General features: G+C 48.0%; 3 protein-coding genes across 3 annotated transcripts; 2 read left to right on the top strand and 1 right to left on the bottom strand.

The window, feature by feature from the left end:
* Positions 1-2,013: 2,013 nt before the first annotated feature.
* Positions 2,014-4,410, top strand: LAJ45_09624 (uncharacterized protein; the record flags this gene model as incomplete). The annotated part of the gene is made up of 1 exon (XM_046119165.1): positions 2,014-4,410. One exon carries the CDS (start codon positions 2,014-2,016, stop codon positions 4,408-4,410), a length of 2,397 nt encoding a protein of 798 aa, XP_045967735.1.
* A 2,020-nt stretch (positions 4,411-6,430) lies between these two features.
* On the bottom strand, positions 6,431-8,029 carry LAJ45_09623 (uncharacterized protein; the record flags this gene model as incomplete). Its single annotated transcript, XM_046119164.1, has 4 exons — positions 6,431-6,856; positions 6,915-7,612; positions 7,672-7,782; positions 7,855-8,029. 4 exons carry the CDS (start codon positions 8,027-8,029, stop codon positions 6,431-6,433), a joined length of 1,410 nt encoding a protein of 469 aa, XP_045967734.1.
* Positions 8,030-8,977: 948 nt separating this feature from the next.
* LAJ45_09622 (uncharacterized protein) lies at positions 8,978-11,120 on the top strand (the record flags this gene model as incomplete). The annotated part of the gene is made up of 2 exons (XM_046119163.1): positions 8,978-10,764; positions 10,823-11,120. The coding sequence occupies 2 exons, from the start codon at positions 8,978-8,980 to the stop codon at positions 11,118-11,120; spliced, it is 2,085 nt and encodes a 694-aa protein (XP_045967733.1).
* Between the last annotated feature and the right edge of the window lie 8,529 nt (positions 11,121-19,649).

The following is a 19,649-nucleotide window of genomic DNA, read 5'->3' as shown; positions in this document are numbered from 1 at the left end:
CATTTAGCTGTGTGTGTGTGGGAGGGGGGGGGGGGGGGGGGGGCCGGGTGGAACAGCGACAACGGTAAAGAAACTGGTAGAGTACCTAGGTATGGATTAGTTATCATGTTTTTACCTGTACAGCTGTCAGACCGACAATTTAGGCAGGGTTTGTTCTGTTGTTCGGATGGTTTACTATTCATTCAGCTACATGCAGCCAGCCAGGAGAATCAAGTAAGGCCGTTGAAGGTTGGAGAGAGAGAGAGAGAGAGAGAGCTTGTTGTGTGAGTGTCCGTGTCAAACGGACGAACGTTGGAGTGACGGGGGCGGGTGGGGTCCGGGCACGAGTGATTGGGTGTGATGATCGCTGTTGTTGGGTCGGCTCTGCTCGGTCAATGGCGGAATATAAACGGCGCAGGATCATGCTATCTCACCCGGGTGGAATGCATATGGGTTGTCTGTGCATTTCTGTTTTTGTTTAACTTTATTTCGTATTTAATACTTGCAAGGTTATTACTTTATCAAAAGTTGCTCTTCTACCTGGTATAGTAGCTTTTCTGCTTATCAGTTCTAGCTTTCTACTTGTTAGTCCTTGCCCTTTCCGCTTGTTAGTTCCCCTATTTGTTAGTTTTCTCTGTTTGTTACCACATACATGTATTTTCAAGCAGTATCGAACCGGACACTTATCTGATCCGTTGAAACTTGTCCAAACAACACCAACACCAACACCAACATCAATAGAGTTCCCGAGCTACCGAGAAAGCAAGTTGTTATATTACCTTGCATTGATATGATGTGCACATGCTCTTGCAATAATCTTCATGTAGGCCACCTGCTTTTTTTCTTTCCAATACGGAGGATCCTCAGGGCATTGGGCATCTGAATTGTGATTCCTACTGGGCCATCTCGGCATCTGAGTGGTTGAAACCCGATTGGTTATCCCACCCCCGTTTCGTCCGTGCTCTCTCATCCCAACCCCAACCCCATGGGAGCACGGGAAGCTCATTACTGGAAAATTCACTGCTGCTCTTTCATCCCATCCCGTGCTCATAGTGGTGGAGGGAGAGAGAGAGAGAGAGTCGAGGGTAGTAGTGGTCGGTCGGCCGTGGTCGTTCATCGTCTATCGCAATTATCGGACTCCGGGGTTCTATTCTCAGGAGGGGGGGGAGATCTGAGAATTAAGGGACAAAAATCCCCCCCCCCCCCTTTCCAGGTTCCAGGAGAAAGGTCCCGGTACTCGATTGGCCAGTTCTCTTGGGCCCTTTTCCTGTACCTCTCTACTGTTTTTCCCCTCTTTTCCTGGCTTTTCCCTCCGTCCCATATCTTTTTTTCACCCCACACAGTTGCACAACTACACACATACATTTGCTTCTGCCTCAGAAACGTCGTACGTCCATCCAGTGCACCACCGCCTCAATCATCCCTTGCGTCTCGCCCCCTCTCCCCCAGAATCTGCAGTGTGACCTTTGTCTGCTTGCTTGACAACCGACCGAATCGGATCGGCGGTCCTCGTTCTCGCTTGAGTTGCCTGTGCGACGAGCTTGTTTTGTTTGGGCAACAAAAAAAAAAACAGCTGGGATCAGATTGCCTCAGGGGTTTTCAAATTCCAAAACAACCCATCACCAAACAACACTCGTGTGAGGGTGCGGACGGATTACACGGGGGGAGAGAGAGAGAGAGAGAGAGTGAGTGAGTGAGGGAGTTTCGAATTGTTTATAAGCAACCAAAAAAGATCGACCCATTAATTAGCTTGTTTCTGGGAGTCGGTTTTCTTTTTTAATATATCAATCACACTTTGTTCGGGTTTCGGAGCATTCCAGCTAGCCTTTGCGGTCACCCCAGGATTACGAACCAGCCACAAACATATTATTATTATTATTATATGGAACGGTGACCTACTAAATTAACTAAAGCCTTTCCTTCCCCCTTCTATTGCCCTATTCTTTGTTCTCTTTCTTTTCCTTACATCCTCGAAGACACAGCCAGAGACAAACAGGAAGAAAAGAAAAAAGAAAAGAATAATTCCCCGGAACCATGACATCCTCCCTCCCTCCGCTGCCGCCGCTGCCCCCGCCCCCACGGGATCCTGCAACCGCAACTCCCCAACACCGGCACTCCCATCAACCCACCAGCACGACCCCTCGCCACAACCGCGACAAGCCGCGACGGAAATCCGTCCACTCCCGTCACCGCTCAATCTCGTCCGCCAGCTCGCCGGAGGTGATCACGAATCTCGTCGACTCGCTCAGTAAGCTCTCGCCTGGGCCTCTCGAGAATCCCGCGCTGTACGGGAACCTGGCTCCTCCGAGCCAGCCCATCTCACATAGGAGGGAGCACCCGGGGTATGACTATACGGTGGGGGCGGGCAGAGAGCACGCATTTCTGCATCCGGATGACGCCGCTTTGGCGCCTGTGGTGAGGACGGCGAAACCGCCCAGCGGGCTCTCGGTGCACACGAATGGCTCGATCGACTCGGGGAGGAGTTCTTATTCGGGAATATCGGTTGGGAAAGGAGGTGTTGACATCCCGAACTATGTCAGGAATTATATGAACGGTGGTGTCGTTGGGCCAGGGAAGTCTCTCCACGAGAGGAAGAGCTCGCGGGAGAGCGGCAAGAGCTCAAAGAAGGACTGTGGGAGATTGGGCTACGTTTCTTCAAAGGAGAAGATCAAGATGGAGAAGGCCTTGGAGAGGGACCGTGAGAGTGAGGGTGAATTGAGGATGAGTGCGGCCGGGATTTTGAGTCCTACGGGGGGGATTGACACGGCTGGGAAGGGAAAGAATGTGGCAGAGGATATTTCAAGGCATATACCCCAACGATCAAGCAGCTATGGGAAAGGATCTCCCCACACTTCTCGCAGTTATCCGCCGTCATTAATCGCAGGCCTCGCTCCTATGCACGCCCCGTCTCCCCTTGGATCTCCTTTGTTCGAAGCCGGTGGCTGCCCGTACGAAGACGACGAAAACGACGAAGCCGCACCAGCTCCCGAACTTCCGAAGGCTCGGCCCGAGAAGGCCAAACGCAACTCGAAGCAGAATCTTTACCCCTTGCGATCCGACAGTCTCCGCGCCCCAGCACCAAACCGGTCTCCCAGCAAAAACAAACGTAAATCGGACCCAGCTCCTCGCGGTGCACACTTGCAAGCCTCACCCCCACGTGCGTCATTCCACAGCACGCCCGAACAGCGCCCCTCGTCTGCAGACTCGGTTGATGATGCTGTGGATGCATATCTGTGCTCTGAGCGCCTGTCCCAAAAGATCCGCATGCCCAACACCGGTCGTATCATCTCCTTCTCTGAAGTTGGTGATCCCGCTGGGTTTGCGGTCTTTGTGTGTGTTGGGATGGGCCTGACCCGTTACGTTACTGCCTTCTATGATGAGCTCGCACTAACACTCGGCCTCCGCCTTATCACGCCTGACAGGCCGGGCGTCGGTGAATCAGAGCCCATAGATGAGACAGAGCGGACGGTTCTCAACTGGCCCGACGATGTCTTGTACATCTGCCAGCATCTCAAAATCTCAAAGTTCTCCATCCTTGCGCACTCTGCAGGCGCTATCTATGCGCTCGCGACAGCTCTGAGGATGCCTAGCCATATCCGTGGGAGGATTCATCTCCTTGCGCCGTGGATCCCACCTTCCCAGATGGAAGGTGTTGTGTATTCAGGCATGGAGAAGGGCGAGAAGGTTGGCTCGGTGCCAACATCACAGCGGATTCTCCGCGCACTTCCCACGCCGATACTGAAAGCCGCAAACTCGTCCTTCATGTCAGCGACCTCGTCGTCCCTCACAACATCCCTCCCAAGGGCGGGGGGTGGCAAGGGCAGAAAGAAGTCTTCCCGCTCTTCCTCGCAGGAAGCTAAAGAGAAGGCTGCCGCTGCCATGGCGGCGGCTGCCGCCGCAAAGGGAGAGAATGATTCGCCATCTGGAAGTTCGTCCTCAGCTGACGCAACTAAAGAAGGCGGCGAGTCAACGGGTGAAGCTGCAGAGAAGGCGCCAGAAATGGACGCCTTTGCTGCCGCGCTTGCGTCCGTTGCAGAGAAGGAGCGGCAGATGTCGTACGATGAGCGTCTGACACATGCCATCTGGACGCTGTCAACGCGCAATGCCAACCCGGCTGTAGATCTGCTGGTGTGTCTTGAGCGCAACAGGCCTGTGGGTTTCAGATATGTGGACATCACACGTGATGTCGTGATTCATCATGGGACGAAGGATACGAGGGTGCCCGTGGAGAACGTGAGATGGCTGGGTAAGACGATGAAGGTGTGTGAGGTGCGGGTGCTGCCGAATGAGGGGCATGGATTGATGGCGAGTGCGATGGTGATGGGGGGGGTGTTGGATGAGATTGCGACGGAGTGGAGGGAGTGGAAGAAGTCGCTGGCGGGCAGGGAGGAGGGTGGTGGCACGGAGAGAAGCAGATATGGGCCAGAGTAATTGCGCGGGTTATAGCTCGTGAAGTGGACTAAATGAATTGATTATTTTTTTTTCGTATTAGTGTTCTGCTTTTTTTGTGTTTGTGTTTTTTGCGGGAAAGCGGGATAGTACTTTTTTGGGGTCTTTTTTGTATTTCTATATACTTATTTTTCGTTTATTTTTTCGTTGTTACAATATTCCCACCACAAACAGCCATCTTATTTAACCTCTCTAGCAAATTTATGTATCCTTTAATAGCCTTTTTAACGATGTATCTCACGTTTTATATTTTTCTATTCTGCGTCTCGTTCACTATGATTTCGTTTATTGGTCTGCTCCATCAACACCCTCCATAACTGCATCTTTTCTCTTTAAATTTTGGGACGATTCCCCTGGCGGAGGGACGATATGTACCTGCTCGAGCTCATATTTCGTTTTTCTTTTTCCTTTTTCTTTTTCCCTTTTACACAGCGAGCGAGCGAACTGTTGACCAGAAAAAAACCGGACCTTCAATATTTTTCACGTCATGTCTGTTGTATTCCTATCTATGCATACACCTCACTATTGGGATCAGGGAGGCGGCGGGTGTATGTACTCGAGCTCTACTTAGGTTATGAGTATGTAGTTGGTGTTGGTGTCTAGTTCTAGAATTAATGTGGGTAGAGTGGAGTAGAGAGAGAGAGAGAGAGAGAGATTGTTTTAGTCTTAATAGTATAGTAGTAATGTCATGCATACGAACTAAAGTAGAGTAGAGTATCGAGAAGATAATGTTTACCCGTTGATTGTTTCTTGGGATCGACTACTTCCTGCCGTTAGTTTGTACGAGTCGTTAATTCCCGACGCTCGGGTAAATAGAAATTCATCAAGTCCCCAGCATGCACTACATGTACCTACCTACTCGAGAAGGCTCTACTAGTATTTCGCTGACGTTTTTGGGCTGGGCCATTATTGCATACACCCGAAATCATGAGCTTGGCGTATTTTTGCAATATCAGTCGCGTCCACAAACGTCAGAGAAATACGAGTACTCTACGCGTAGGTAGGTACATGTACATGTATGTAACCGCCCACCCGCTCGCACGTGGTGTAGCACGTGGGTAGAGTATAGTACCGGTGTGCGTGCAAGCACTTAATCAACTTCATACCATTCTTCCGCCCCCCCCCCCCCTACATCGATAGTACTCTATTAATCTACTCTAGAGTAGAATCTAGAGTAGAGTAGAGTAGAGTGACTCCAGATAGTGCTGCAGAATACCTACATACTCCCAAGCCCGACCAGGCCAAAGAAGCAAGTATAGTATCATATAGATTACCTACTCTACGCCATCAACCCCTCAAAGCTGGCTCAACCTACCCTACCCGCGCGACGAGTGACACCCCATGAACTCCCCCCCCCCCCCCCACATACAACACATCATGACCATCACGCACCCCTCGCTGTCATTGCATCGATTTGTTGAGATACCGGAGATGATCACGATGCCTCTGCTTGCGAGTCCTCCGGCCGAGCGCGGGCCTTCTTTCTAAAAGTAGGGGAATTTTGATGGTCCATCGGGTTAGGATGCGGTGAGAGAGTACAAGTCATCGGACATGTCTCACTAGCACTGGGCTTGCTTGGTGCGCGGGTCGGATGGTTCATGGAGGGCGCTAAACCGTGTTGGGGTGGTTAGTGCGAGTGACGGATTATGAGGATTATAGTGTGTGCGTGGATGATCATTGACATCTGGGGTGGTGGAGGAGGAAGGGAGAGGACAGTTTGGTATGTATGGATGGAATGGTCTTTTTTTTTTTTTTTTTTTTGCCGTGATATCCGGTTTTGGATATATTTTACTTCATTCTCACTCCGTACCTTTTTGGCGCTAACTTGCTACAAATATGTAATCGCGATCATGGTGTTTGTTTCTCTTTACGACCAAAACACATTCTTTTGTAAAAATACAAATCCCACAAAAGCCAGACAAAAAAAGAGAAAAATATGAATTGAAAACTAAAGTTATAAAGAAAAAAAATCTAATCACCTATAAACCTTGGATATCAAAAACTACTGACTTTTCTTCCCCTTCTTTACCTCTGTCGCGGGCGCGCTCCACAGCCACAACGCACAGAACGCCACCCAACCAACAACTGTAACCGCGATACCCGCCATCCATACCCACGCGCCGGAGATGTCCCAACTGCGGGTGTACTCGTCGTGCGCAAAGTGTCTCACGGTGACAGTGTATTTCTCATCAACGTTAGTGACGAAGGGGCGCTTGTAGTTGACACGGAAGGCGAACACTCCGTGCTGGTCGGGGATCCTGAAGCTGGTGGAGTATGTGGTTGAGTTGGAGGAGAAGACTGAGGGAGTGAGTGAGATGCGGTGGTAGGGGTCTAGCATGGTGAATTCGAGCTGGAGAGCGTCATTGGCAGGGACAGTGAACGGCGCCCAGTGGTCAGACTTGTATTCAGCAAGCTCAATCTCGAAAGTCTAGTGGAGGTTAGTATATGGAGGAGCTAGATTACTTGGGAAAAACGGGAGTACATACGACATCGTTCTTGATCCTGTAAAGACTGGGGTTTATCTGCGCGTCGGTCTCGTTGGTAAGATAGTGCTTGATGCCAACAACCTTGACAACACCGGTCTCCTTGAATGTCCATGCAGTGACATCCCTTCCAAACGCACGGTTCGCAACCTTGACTTTCTTGGCACTGCCGGGCGGTTTGACATTGAGACCATAGAAGACATCCGAGAAGATCTCGGCGCTTCCAGAAATCGTAATGCGGGCATTGTTCCTCGCCTGCAGAGCGGAGACAAGGTGCAATTGGCTACCAGCGCTCCATGGGTCCTCAGCATAGACAGAATCATCAATCGTATCATACGCATAGCTTGTCCTCCCCGCCGTCAGAATTGGGTTGAGCAGTGGTCCATTTCCAAGGGTGTGTCCAACCCCGCGGTAGGCAATTATGTCTTCTGTGGATGAAGAGGAGGGGGAGAAGTAATTTTGTGTGGATGTGGACACTTCTGGGCGCTTCACGATTACCATGTCATGCTTCTCTGTTGACAGCGTGTCGTGTGAGAAGTGGTCCACAACGAGGTAGTCCTTCGGAGGAAGGTTTATATCAAGCTCTCGCGCAAATTCGCGGGTTTGCTCGGGTGTGCCTTTAGGTGATGTGAGGATCAAGATGTTTCCTTCCTGATTTGCGAACTGCAGGAGCAGTTGTGGTGTAAGTGCTGGTCCATAGCCTGGAGACCTTATTAGAAATTTGCGACAAGCGTTAGAGAATAGCTATGAATTTTCATACCCTTTGATTTCGGCGGGAAAAGGATAAGATTGTCATATTCCCGTTCCCCGTGGGTGAACAAAGACAAGCCCTCAGACTTTGGCGACTCAAACTTCAGTTCATAACCTCTCGCTACGGGGAAAGGACACAGAAATGTCAGCGCACACAACTCAATTGCAACTCCAGCATCGCAAATAAACAAACCTTCTAGATCCCCAAAGAATTGTGAATAGCTCGCTTTCTGTTCCGTGTCCTCCAAGACCACCAGCAACCGTGACCCTGTCAACGAAGCCGCGAAAGCTACCGACGAGAACAGACTAAAAGCGCCGTAGATCGAATAAAGGCGTGAGGCCATAGTGGCACCAGGTGTGAAACGCATCTTATGAGGTCTACCGGGGTTATTCGAATTGTTGGGTGAGTTGGTTGAGTATTATTTCTTTTAGAAATAAAAAAGGTGCGTTGGGGTTCGTTTACACTCCTCGACATGTAGCAAGCTGGCTCGAGCAAGAGCTTACGCCTCACGTGTATAATTGAGACCGCGCTAAGGACATCTGGGAATGACACCTTCGCATTCTTTCCTCGTTACAGAAATTGTTGAGAACCCTAACCCTGGCGGTAATACTGATTCGGTATGAGTAAAGCGAGTTAAACGGTGGAATGACAGCTCTCTCGATCACACGCACGTTCCCCCTGAAATGGAGGATAGCTAGCGAGTAGGGAAGGGCTTCTTTTTAAAGAGAGCTCTAGAAGACGTTGGGGGAGGACCAATTCCATTCACAATTCACTTCTCAAGCTCTCTTCCTCTGTGCTCTGTGGCTATTCGATATATTCACACTCGCTGTATTCCCAGTACGACCAATAAGCCAGCCAGCTTCAACCTCTAATTAAGCATTCAAATAACCAAATACTCAAATCTATAATCTTTAATAAATCCCCCACCACAGCCAAAATGCTCATCTTCCGTTCCCTCCGCATTCTTGCCTCGCTCCCCACCGGAACTCTCTTCTACCTCCTCATGTCCAGCATTACCTTCTCTCGCCCCTTATCGATACTGCCTGCCCGCGCTGTCTCGGCCTACTCGTCCCACTCGTCGCCCAACCAGAAACGTGGGATCATATTCCGTGTGGCCCAAAAGCTTGGCATGGCCCGCTAGGAGCCTCAATTGCTTGGCATTTGCGATTCGTTGACTTTTTTTCTCTGTGCTCGATACAATACGTTCTTTTTAATATTTACTATCAATTTTACTACTACTACCACTACCCCACATCGGCGATATTTATATAAATTACAAATATTCACCACACAAAACAACAGATATACAATAACAATGATGAGTACGAATGATGCTGAGGTGGCCAGCATAATTGCGAAGCTAAAGAAACGAAAAAGAAACGATGAGGATATCGACATGAAGGACGCCGGGGCCGGGCTCACTGCCGAAGAAGAGAAGAGAAAGAGGAAAGAAGAGAAACGAGAGAAGAGAAAGCAGCGGCGATCAGACGTTGGTACAGAAACGGAGGAGAAAGCGAAGGAGGATGCTGAGCAGACTCCCTCGAAGAAAGGGAAAAAGGACAAGAAATCGAAAAAATCAAAGGCAGATACGGCCACGGAGGACGTCGATAATGATAATAATGATAATACTAATACAATCACCACCACTATTACTACTGTCACCACAGAAGAGGTACCACCACCAGCTGCCAACGACGAAGAATCGAAACCGGAAAAGAAGGACAAGAAACACTCAAAAAAAGAGAAAAAGTCCAAGATAGCCTCCGGCGAGGGTGAAGAAGACGCCTCTGGGCTATCAAAACACAAGTCAATTCTCCAAAAGCTTGTTAAAGTCAAAACCAAAGCTACACTCACACCCGCCGCCCCCGAGGTTGAAGAAGAAGCGATAGAAGCAAAGGGCCTTGAACCTCTCCCTCAGCCCGCGCCCACCAAAGACCCCAAACGCCTGGCCGTTCTCGCCTCTTCACTCCCCCCATGGCTCGCGGCCCCAATTGTTGTCACGCCGGCAACTACAGTTCCCTTTAATGGCATGACTGGCATATCACCAAAGCTCCTTACACGCCTCGAGACCTTAAACCTGCCCAACGCATTCGCCGTGCAGTCTGCCGTAGTTCCGCTGCTCCTGGACCCTAAAGCCGGCGACGTCTGTATCTCCGCCGCCACGGGGTCCGGGAAAACCCTCTCCTACATCCTTCCAATTGTCCAATCGCTCTCCACCCGTGTTGTCACCCGCCTCCGAGCAGTGGTGGTAGTCCCAACCAGAGAACTCGTCTCCCAAGTCTTCTCGACCGCCGTCTCCCTAACTTCCGGTACTGGCCTCAAGGTCGGGACCGGAATTGGGTCGAAGGCACTCGCGGCCGAGCAGGCCCTCCTGATTGATCCCGACACTGGCAGTAAGGTTGACATCCTCATCACGACTCCCGGACGCCTGGTAGAGCATATCAAAAATACTCCCGGGTTTTGTCTGAAGTGGGTCAAGTGGCTCGTCATTGATGAAGCGGATCGCCTACTCGCACAGAGTTTCCAGGAATGGGTTGACGTAGTTGTGGGCTCTATCGAGACCGCGGCGAAGGATCAGGACTGGGGGAATGGGTTGGAGGACGTTCTGGAGGACCTGGGCATCAATGTTCAGGCGCAGCAGATTGCTGTGAGGAAGGTCGTTTTGAGCGCGACGATGACGAAGGATGCGGGTAAGCTTGCAGGGCTGAAGCTGAGGAGACCGACGATGGTCGTTGTTGAGAAGCCTGTTGGCGCGGACGGCACGGCGAAGGATGATGAGAACGAGGACGACGAAGATATGCCTGAGGAAGTGTTCTCGGTTCCGACAGAGTTGAGAGAATACGCGATTCCGATCGTCAACAAGGAGTATAAGCCCCTCTACTTGATGTATCTCCTCCGCAACCGTAGTATCAAGAGAGGTACCATCGTGTTCGTAAAGAGTAACGAGGGTGCTGCACGACTGGCGAAGCTCATCGATACAGTCGTTGAAAAGATCGGGATTTCAAAAGAGGCTGGGTGGACTACCGGTCTAGTCACTGGAGAAATGGAGAAGAAGCGGCGTGAGAAAGTCCTTCGCTCGTTCAAGAAAGACGAAGTTCAAATGTAATCCCATAAATCTATCCGCTATCATCTATTGCACATTAGCTAACAGTTTCAATAGTCTCATCTGTTCCGACCTTATATCTCGTGGTCTGGATCTGCCTCACGTGGACAACGTCGTGAACTACGACATCCCCTCCAGTACCCGCGCATACGTGCACCGAGTCGGCCGTACTGCGAGAGCCGGGAAAGAGGGTGATGCGTTCACACTTGTTGAGGACAAGGAGGCAAGGTGGTTCTGGCGCGATCTGGTGAAGGGAATCAGGAGACGGGAGGAGGGCGTCGAGAGGATGGCTGTGGCCCTAGAAGATGAGGGCATGGGGTGGAGAGGTGCCTATGAGGAGTGTTTGTATGGATAGTTAGGCTTGTATTGATATCAGGAAAAGGTGGTTGTATGTGCTAGTCATTGTATCATCATGTACTTTGTATTTTCTTTTTCTTTTTTCAAACCCTTTACTATGCATTTTGTTCATGGCGTGTCACTCGACTGGATTTTTTTCTTTTTTGTTAGTTATACCAATGGAATCTTTGATTGATTTTACGAAAAAGGCCTGGAACGCCGCCTTGGTTTTGCGTACAATTAAAAAGCATCGCCCGCTGCAGTAAAGATAGCTCGATTCTTTTAAATACTGTAAGCAAGTGGCTTATTGGTGTGCGAGTGATGCTCTATGATGCTAAATGTGTCTTTTCCCCGTCCACGAGAGCGAATTTGTACTCATACGTAAAATAACCGACTATGCAAATATGTACCCTAACAGACAACTACTTCAGGACATAAATCCAAAATGTGAATTCCGGAACCCTTATTTTACCGCATTTAAAAACGTGTCGAGAACTATATATCACATAGCTCCGATTAAACATTACAAACATCTCCAACAATCGCCCTACAAGATCTTAGTGTTGTAACGGGAGACATAATATAATGGCCACCCAACAAGGGGAAGAAGATATTTTCTTTCTAAAACAACAAGGTACGATTACATGTTATGGCTCCTACATAATTGTTTTGGTAATTTTGGTTAAGCTCCAGTTTTTACGCTAGCTTGGCGAGATCCGATGGGTATTCAACCACCTGTCTGGATGACACTGTTCCTAGCTAGATCATCCTCATCATAGCTTCGCTCTGCATTGATCGCGGTGTCGATGAACACCGATGGTCAACTAACTCAACTAATCAACTGGATAGGTAGCATTACTAATGATCTAATGAAACCCTGTCATGAAGTCATCAGCATTAACCGTCTGTTTAGGGTATTCATTTAAACACTTTTGGAGAGTGGCCATATATATGTGTACCGCGGCCAGAGGATATTGACTGGAGGGTGAAAGCTGCCGCAAAGGATTGAGATCCATGTCCGTTCTCTCTTTTCTTGCTCCCCCCCCCCCCCCCCCCCAACAAAAAAAAAAAAAACTCTACGTATCTTGCAGTTTTTTTTTAACTGGCTACTACATATATGCGCCTCCCAACCGCGCGGGTAACTGATGGAGCACGTATGGTCTGTGGGGACGAGATGACACAACCGTGCGGCAGTTATTGGAGGATCTACATGACTCAGGGCGAGAGCAATTTGGAATCTGCCAAGTCCCATACAAATTCGAGGTCTTGGCAGAGATTTCAGGATTGTTCGTACCGGTTTAAAAACTGCTAGAGCTAGTGCAAAATTAATATTTACAGGACTGGATTAGAGAATGATTCGCCCTCCTATAAATTTATTATACAAAACTTCAAGTTAATCCTTTAAAAATCCGTGATGGGGAAGGCTGGAGATGGCTATTTTGGTGTGTTTTGAGTTGAATCTGGTGACCTCTAACCAAGAACTATACGACTCTTAGTTATTAACTATTATATAATTATGGAATGTCCAACTGCATACCTCGACATGCACTCACGAGCTTGCGATCGCGAGAATATCACTTACAGTTGAAGTGGCCTAGCTATAACAAAGGTGCCAAGCAACTTCTCCACTCGCGTGGTAAAAAGATCTCAGTCACGAGATTTATATCAAAAAAACCTGCCTTACTGGTAGATATTTTCGTCCCAAAGTGCTTAGGAGCCCAAGCAAGGCGCTTGACAACCTGCAGTATCGCAGGGTATGGGGTACAGCACTCAAGCTTACAGGCAAAAGTGCGCTCCGATTATGGTTACCCTAACCCGTCACTTAGCAACCGCACCCCACCCCACCCCCCAGTCCAGAGAAGACACGACTGGTAAAATCTCTAGCCTTGTCAGTAGCGGAAGGTGGTTCAATATATATCTCCAGTGGAGTAATATATCCCGCGTTCCCCTCAACGCTCTTGCAGCTAGTTGGTGGTCCGTGTAGGATGTCTAGACATGTATTTTCGAGATCGGCCAGGTACGCTTAACTATATGTAACTTCTGTTTCATGACTTGCCGTTTTGGGTCATAAACCGTCTCGTCTTTCTTTGTATATACCCTGTCTAGGGGCAAAGCCTCAAGGCCTCGGTATAGTTCGTGTATATCATTAATATAATATTTAATCTAGCTCTTCACCTTATCTGGAGGCGGGGAAGTGAAGAAGACATTTGAAACTTTAGAGCTCCACGGAGCCGAAGTGTTCATGATAGTCCTGGTCCAACGCATCGAGACGAGTTGCCTTCGGTATGCTTGGATTGCACCTTTGAAGCTAGAGTGCCTAGCTTCACGTATAGCCATGTGGAAAACACCTCGTTCCCTCTTAACATCGGTAACCAGGTCATGAGGGTTAAACCGGATATAATCGGTACAGAATCCACCATCCCTCTTGGATCAGGTATCCGGCTAGCAACCCGCATCACCAGCTTCAATCATAGGATATCACTCGGAACAAATCATTTACGTAATAGTTTCTGATCCGGTCATCCGTAAAGTGCTGCAAGCCCTTCCCGTAGACTTAAAAACGTTTTGGAACCCAGCTTGACGTGATTGAACATTATACCCAACACATGTTCTTGAGAATGTATGCGGATCTTTCTCTATGATTCAGGCTGGTCAGCATAGACACTTGTCACTGATCTACCTTGGAATCAGCTAGCCTAGCAATATATATATATATTCGGAAGATAAATTTATCCGGAGAAGCTTACTATAGGCCGATATTAACTCTTCTTCGTTGGAGTATTGACGGAGACTTTCTCCATACGCATGGAGTATGCAGAGGCAGTGTAGGTAACGACCGGGGGTCCTAACGATTTATCTTGGGGTCGGGTCATAACCATTTTGATGAGACCAAGTCTTCGACCGGTCGTAGTATTGTATCAGTACCAAGAAAGGCGATTCTATTAGAAAAAGATACAGACTTTTCTCAAGTTTTTCATAAATTGATGATCCCACCCCGGAAGAGGATACGACCTAGGTCATTACCTTTTACGACCCATGGGTCCCCGACTGGGTCCTCACACTAGTGACCGGTCGTTACGGGTCGTGGGTCATTACCAACGCTGTGCAGAGCCTATGCACTTGACAACTGTACAGTGTCCATAAAGTTATATACTTGTCCGTGCTTCCAGTACCGGGATAGTACGGCCGACTCCAAATTACTGATGACTCAATGCATTTTCAAACCATCCAGTCGTGATGATATCTTTAAACTCTTGGTATTTCATGTAGTCTTCATTCCCAGCCCCTACACGTGACACTTAACCACATTTCTGCGCTTCACGTGATTTCACCAACATCACGCAACGGCTTCGGATGAAACAAGGCTGACATTCTAGAATGGTTTCATATATAGTTCATCCACACTAAGGATCTATCATCCGAGCTTCAAAACGTGGCAGAAAAGTGAGGAAGTGCACGTCCTCTTTCATTGATGTGGAATGATAGGCTGTTAACTCTTGGCCCTGGCCGGGTATCTCTCTGAAGTCTCGCCACTCTCAATGACGGCCAGCTACTTCAGATGGCCTGTCTGAAGTGGTGAGAGAAGTATTAAGTCTTGTCAGACCTCGAGATAAACCTCTATGCAGTCAACCTTCCGAAACGCTCATTTTGTATTCCCTCAATTAGACAGAGGGAGATTGGTCACTTGGACAGGCGCTTTCCTCGAATCACATGCTCCTATCCTAGGAATACAATCACATTACGGTCGGACGGGCGTCGGGGAATTGTGAATATCCCACATACATAGATGAGGGTTAATAGGGACCGCAGGGTTACCCCAGTGAAACGCCGAAAGGCATACAGCATTGTACTTCGGAGTTGGTGCCCGAACATATCAAAACCCCCTATGGCTACACACAAAACAACTTCTGGTCACCAAGCTTTCTTCTAAGACAGGTGCAATTAGACCGAACGGGCTAGGGTTATGCCTAACACGGAGGGTGAACATTGGGATCCAATCAATTGATGGGAATGACCAACCAGGTTAACACGCTACTTAGAGTTAGGAGTTATTTGTAAGCTTTAGTTATGTCGTCCGTCGGGTTTTAGGGTCCTGGCCTACTTCGTGTTATCATAGGACTGAGTGACATCTCAAGATATTCCGAATAATCAGCGAGCTTTCCGTCCCATGCTGTACCCGTTTGAAGTGAAGTATGGAGGAAGACCAGAAGAAACCGGCATACTCGGATAAGAAGTTATAAACGACAATAGATTTTTTTCTGCATGGATCCGCGTCGGAATATCAAGCGGAAAGCTCGGATAGTGGGGGTCATAAAGTGAAAGGGTAGGCGATGGGCCGATAAGAAGGACCGGTAACTGTTTTTGCTCGTTACACACGTCAATCAATCTACACACAAGTACAAAGGTATTGCGAGTACATAGAGCAATATACCACACATACATGGAGTTTGTGAGCTATCACACAATACGGCCACTATGGTATGGTGGGTTAGTAATGTGGTTAGAAAATATATCGGGAACGGTTCGGCATTGAAAGTTCCACTTTAGACATGGAGCGGTATCGAAAATCGGCATTTGAGCCTGTTAGCATGTTGGCATATCTAGCGGTTCGGATTAATTGAGATCTTCCTCGTGCTATACTCGTAGAATTCTGGCGCTTTGGGGGCGGGCTGGGCCTGCATAGGTGCAAAAGGCCGTACGAAATGCTAGATTTTGGTAGCATGCCGACCCAGTCCGCCATGAAAATGTGTCTGGGGTGCATATGCATTCACGGGCCTTCTTATGGTGATCCTAAGATTTCCTGTTTTTGAGAGTTCTTCAGCCAGTTATATGTGGATTGGCCCAATTATAAATGAGACGAGAGCTTAGCCAGGGTCCTGCACTTCAAGTCTAGAAGAAGGCTTGTTCAGCTGAATTACTCACCGCTAATACTGATGTAGCGTAGGTGATATCAGCTTCAACTTCGTTCCCGGGGACGGGAACTATCATCTGTTGTGATTTTCCAAGGCCGCGCTTCGATGAACAAAATACCCATAAATCTACATGTAGTGATGGACACGGACCAAAGGAGATGAGACTTAAATAAGTCTTGTCTCGTCTTGATAGTTATAACCCAGAACCCAGAAAGTCCAGAATTTGTCGGAGGTCAATCCTGCCATTACTTTGCGCGTGATTTTTACCAAATTTCTTTAGAGGCGTTGCTTTGGCCCTAGACCTTGCGTAAGCATTACAAGCGATCAGGGAGAACTAACATAAAGAAATCAGTCAAAACACCTCATTCTTCTGGTGAATAATTCAAAAATATGACGGTTTCTGGGTCTCCAGACTTATCCCGAGACATTGAGTGCTGATCTTGAATTGCCTTGTCCCAAGTCCCGAGACCTGATCTTGAGAGCTTGTACAATTGTCTCGTACTAATCACTAAATAAATTGCACTAAACAGTACACCTGGATGGATTCTGTACAACCAAATTTTCCGTTCCCTAATAACGATCGCCTCCAATAGCTCTAAGGCCGTGTTGTCTTTGAACGGCCATCTGGATTATTAACGACGAGTTCGGACGCGGATCATGAAACCTCACTCGTCTTTCACTGGCAATGGTGTGAAATGCCACCAATTGGATCTAGCCTCTTAATTGTCAATACGAGTCAGGCCAATCCAACCAGTCGGCTTATATAAATTTAACGCAGATCAACAAGTCAACAAGCATCCTTCTTTGACATAGGTCCTAGATAAATAAGTATGCAGATGTGAATTGACGCTACTAGCCGAGTACTGCCTACACCATTCAGGGACGTTAGTCGGATCAAGCATTTATTTTATTATGCGAGAAAGGCGCAAATCTACGTCCGTGGGTACAACAGGAATGTTCTCAAGACGTCTAAATCCCCGACAACTTTATCCTAAATCCGTGATGACGCGTGATCAGACTAAACTGACTTTTTGAATTCTCATCATATTCAAAATGTGAGAGATGTGGCCTGTAGTATACGTATATAGGTATATGTGTGTGAGTATTATGCCTGAGAGTACCCAAAAACCAAATAAGGTCACCAATTGAGATACAGTCACCGCATGGGGCCGTTGATTGCCTTTAGTCCAGAGAGCCCTTTTTTGACTAGTTTTGACTGTACGCGTACCATCGATAGATATTTGATCTGGTTATAACCGATAGGCTTTCTCTCAACTCATGTACCTACTACTGCAGGTAGAAGAGGTATTTTGTTGTTCACAACGAAGCGGCTTTCCGGCCTGTAATAGGACCAGTCCCTGAAGCCATGACAAGCTGCGACACCGTGGCAAAATACGCAATTTCTTGGGAGGGTAGTCATTATGTATGTATGCTCACTGTGCAGCAGTAGCAGAGAGCTCATGAACCTGGTATTTGTGACGGTTACTATTTCCGGACGATGATATGTGTGCCTCGATAATCATCACAACTTATGCCTTAGAAATCCTCATGTCGTTTGAAGCACATTATCTGTCGTCATGTATGTAACGGCTTCCTAAAACGCACAATCTCTTGGTACGGAACCATACAGTACTGTATATATGGCATTTTGTATCCTACTCTAATCGTTGCCTCGGGAGCACATCCTGCCTGAAAGTCAGGTTTCTGGGAAACGGGCTAGGCGATTGTTAATCGGAAAAAAGAGATCCAAGCATCGCCCTATGATAATATCATCTCTAAAAGGAAGGACGTAACAGTGAGCTATCCTATCTTTGGCTACATGGACCGTTCTGACAGCTCGGTATCCGGGCCCGGCGAGATGGACACTATTAAGTGATTCGCATCTTCACCTACATTCAGTAGGTATGGTTGGTAGATATGATGATTGATAGGGTCCATTCAAGTTGTATGTATGTAGGCTTCGTGTTTCTGATAACCAATCAGTGGCATTGACCGGACATGTGCACCAATTATGTTTGCCAGAATGAGATCTCCCCTCCCTTTGGTACTGCCCTTGCTAGGAACACAACTAGCTTGTAACCAAACATCACCTCTCCCTGCCAGCCCCCTTAGAATGAGGGCAATCAATCTTCACGACAAATGTCGATGGCCGGCCGGAGCAAAAAGAGAGACATTCGGGGGCGAAAACAGTCTTCTAGAACCCATCATCAAGGGTGGGGGGAAGCCAAGGCAGCTAGGCAAACAGCGTTTTGTGTAACAACCACAAGAGAAAGTTTCTAGAACTGTGCACAGAGGCAGTGTGTTCTCCAATGCGGGGTGAGCACGTGCGAAGTACTCTAGAAAGTCGCATTATCTCAGCTAGCTAGGGGCCAGCAGCAGCGGTAATCGATGAACTTCCTGCAAACCGACGTAATAAGTAACCAACAAAAAAAAATATCCTTGCACCTCAATTCCTTTCAAGAATTGCTTGGTTTTGTTGCCACTCGGTATCTACACCGCCTGTATACACCGGCCTCGGAGAGCGAGAGAAGAAAAAAAAAATTAAGTGGAGTCATGGTGGAGCTGCACCGTGTACCGTAGTACACAGCACCTAGATACATACATTATCCTTTCGTCGAGTTTTTAATCCCGCCGAGGCAGTCATACCGCCGAGACTATTATAAGCATCCCTGGCAATATATCGTCTTAAGCGTACCGATATTGCGGTATTGAACGGCCTATGCAGTCGGACAACATGTGTCCTTGCCCAATCGGAGTACACTGCGAGTAACGTTAATCCTCATCGGATGATTTGACAGTCGTGATAAGGTGTATGGTATTGATTTACAGATTGGTTGATTGACTGATTGATTGATTTTATGTAGATATGGAGTAGAGCTAGTAGCTACTCTACGTAGCTAGAGGATGTAACTGTATGTCTGTATGTGTGCACATACGCAAAGTAGGTATATCCTTATGTATGTGTATGCAAAGCAACTCATGTAAAGGAAATCAATTGTGCAATCCGGCTTTGACTCCAGGGTTTGTAAATCGACCTAGGCGGTAGGTACATGATACTCGGCCTACTTTACTTGGGTACTTCTGCCTGCTTCAGCTAAGAGGGCAGTTGGACCTGCATGGATCGCTGAGATCTGGGGTGTGTGAGGGGGGTTAATATTGTTATGATTGTGGTTGTGGTTGCGGTTTGGTTGTGGTTGTGATGGGAGCCAGGTGGAGTGTGCTTACTTGGTCACAGTAATCAACTTTCAAAGCAACATACAATAAAGCAAGCAACGAAAGGAGGTTGGCATCCACTGCCACGCCTGTCACCCCCCTTCTCAGGCACTAATAATTCGGTCCTCTACAATCCAAACCACTCTACACATTCAAGGATACCCCGCTACCAAAGTTACACCGATGTCAATACTCGAGCACCAATATTAAAATCTTGTGACCCAGCACATGGTCAACCCGTTCCCTACCCACAAAAGGTTCAAAGAGGGAATAGTCTGTCCATGGTGTGGTTTGACGGCTAGCGACGTCCGACTTGTGGGAAAAAAATGCGGATTCCATTCGTAAAAAGCATGAAGGGAGGGTCCAGGAGGGTAGGATCACTTATGTATACATTTCTCCGGCGGAGGTCCCTGTAGCCTGCA

This window comes from Morchella importuna (genome assembly GCF_003444635.1).
Source record: "Morchella importuna strain M04M26 chromosome Unknown Morimp01GS037, whole genome shotgun sequence".
In the NCBI taxonomy this organism is placed as follows: domain Eukaryota; kingdom Fungi; phylum Ascomycota; class Pezizomycetes; order Pezizales; family Morchellaceae; genus Morchella; species Morchella importuna.
The sequence above is the reverse complement of the archived record's forward strand: the minus strand, read 5'-3'. Positions and strand labels throughout refer to the sequence as shown.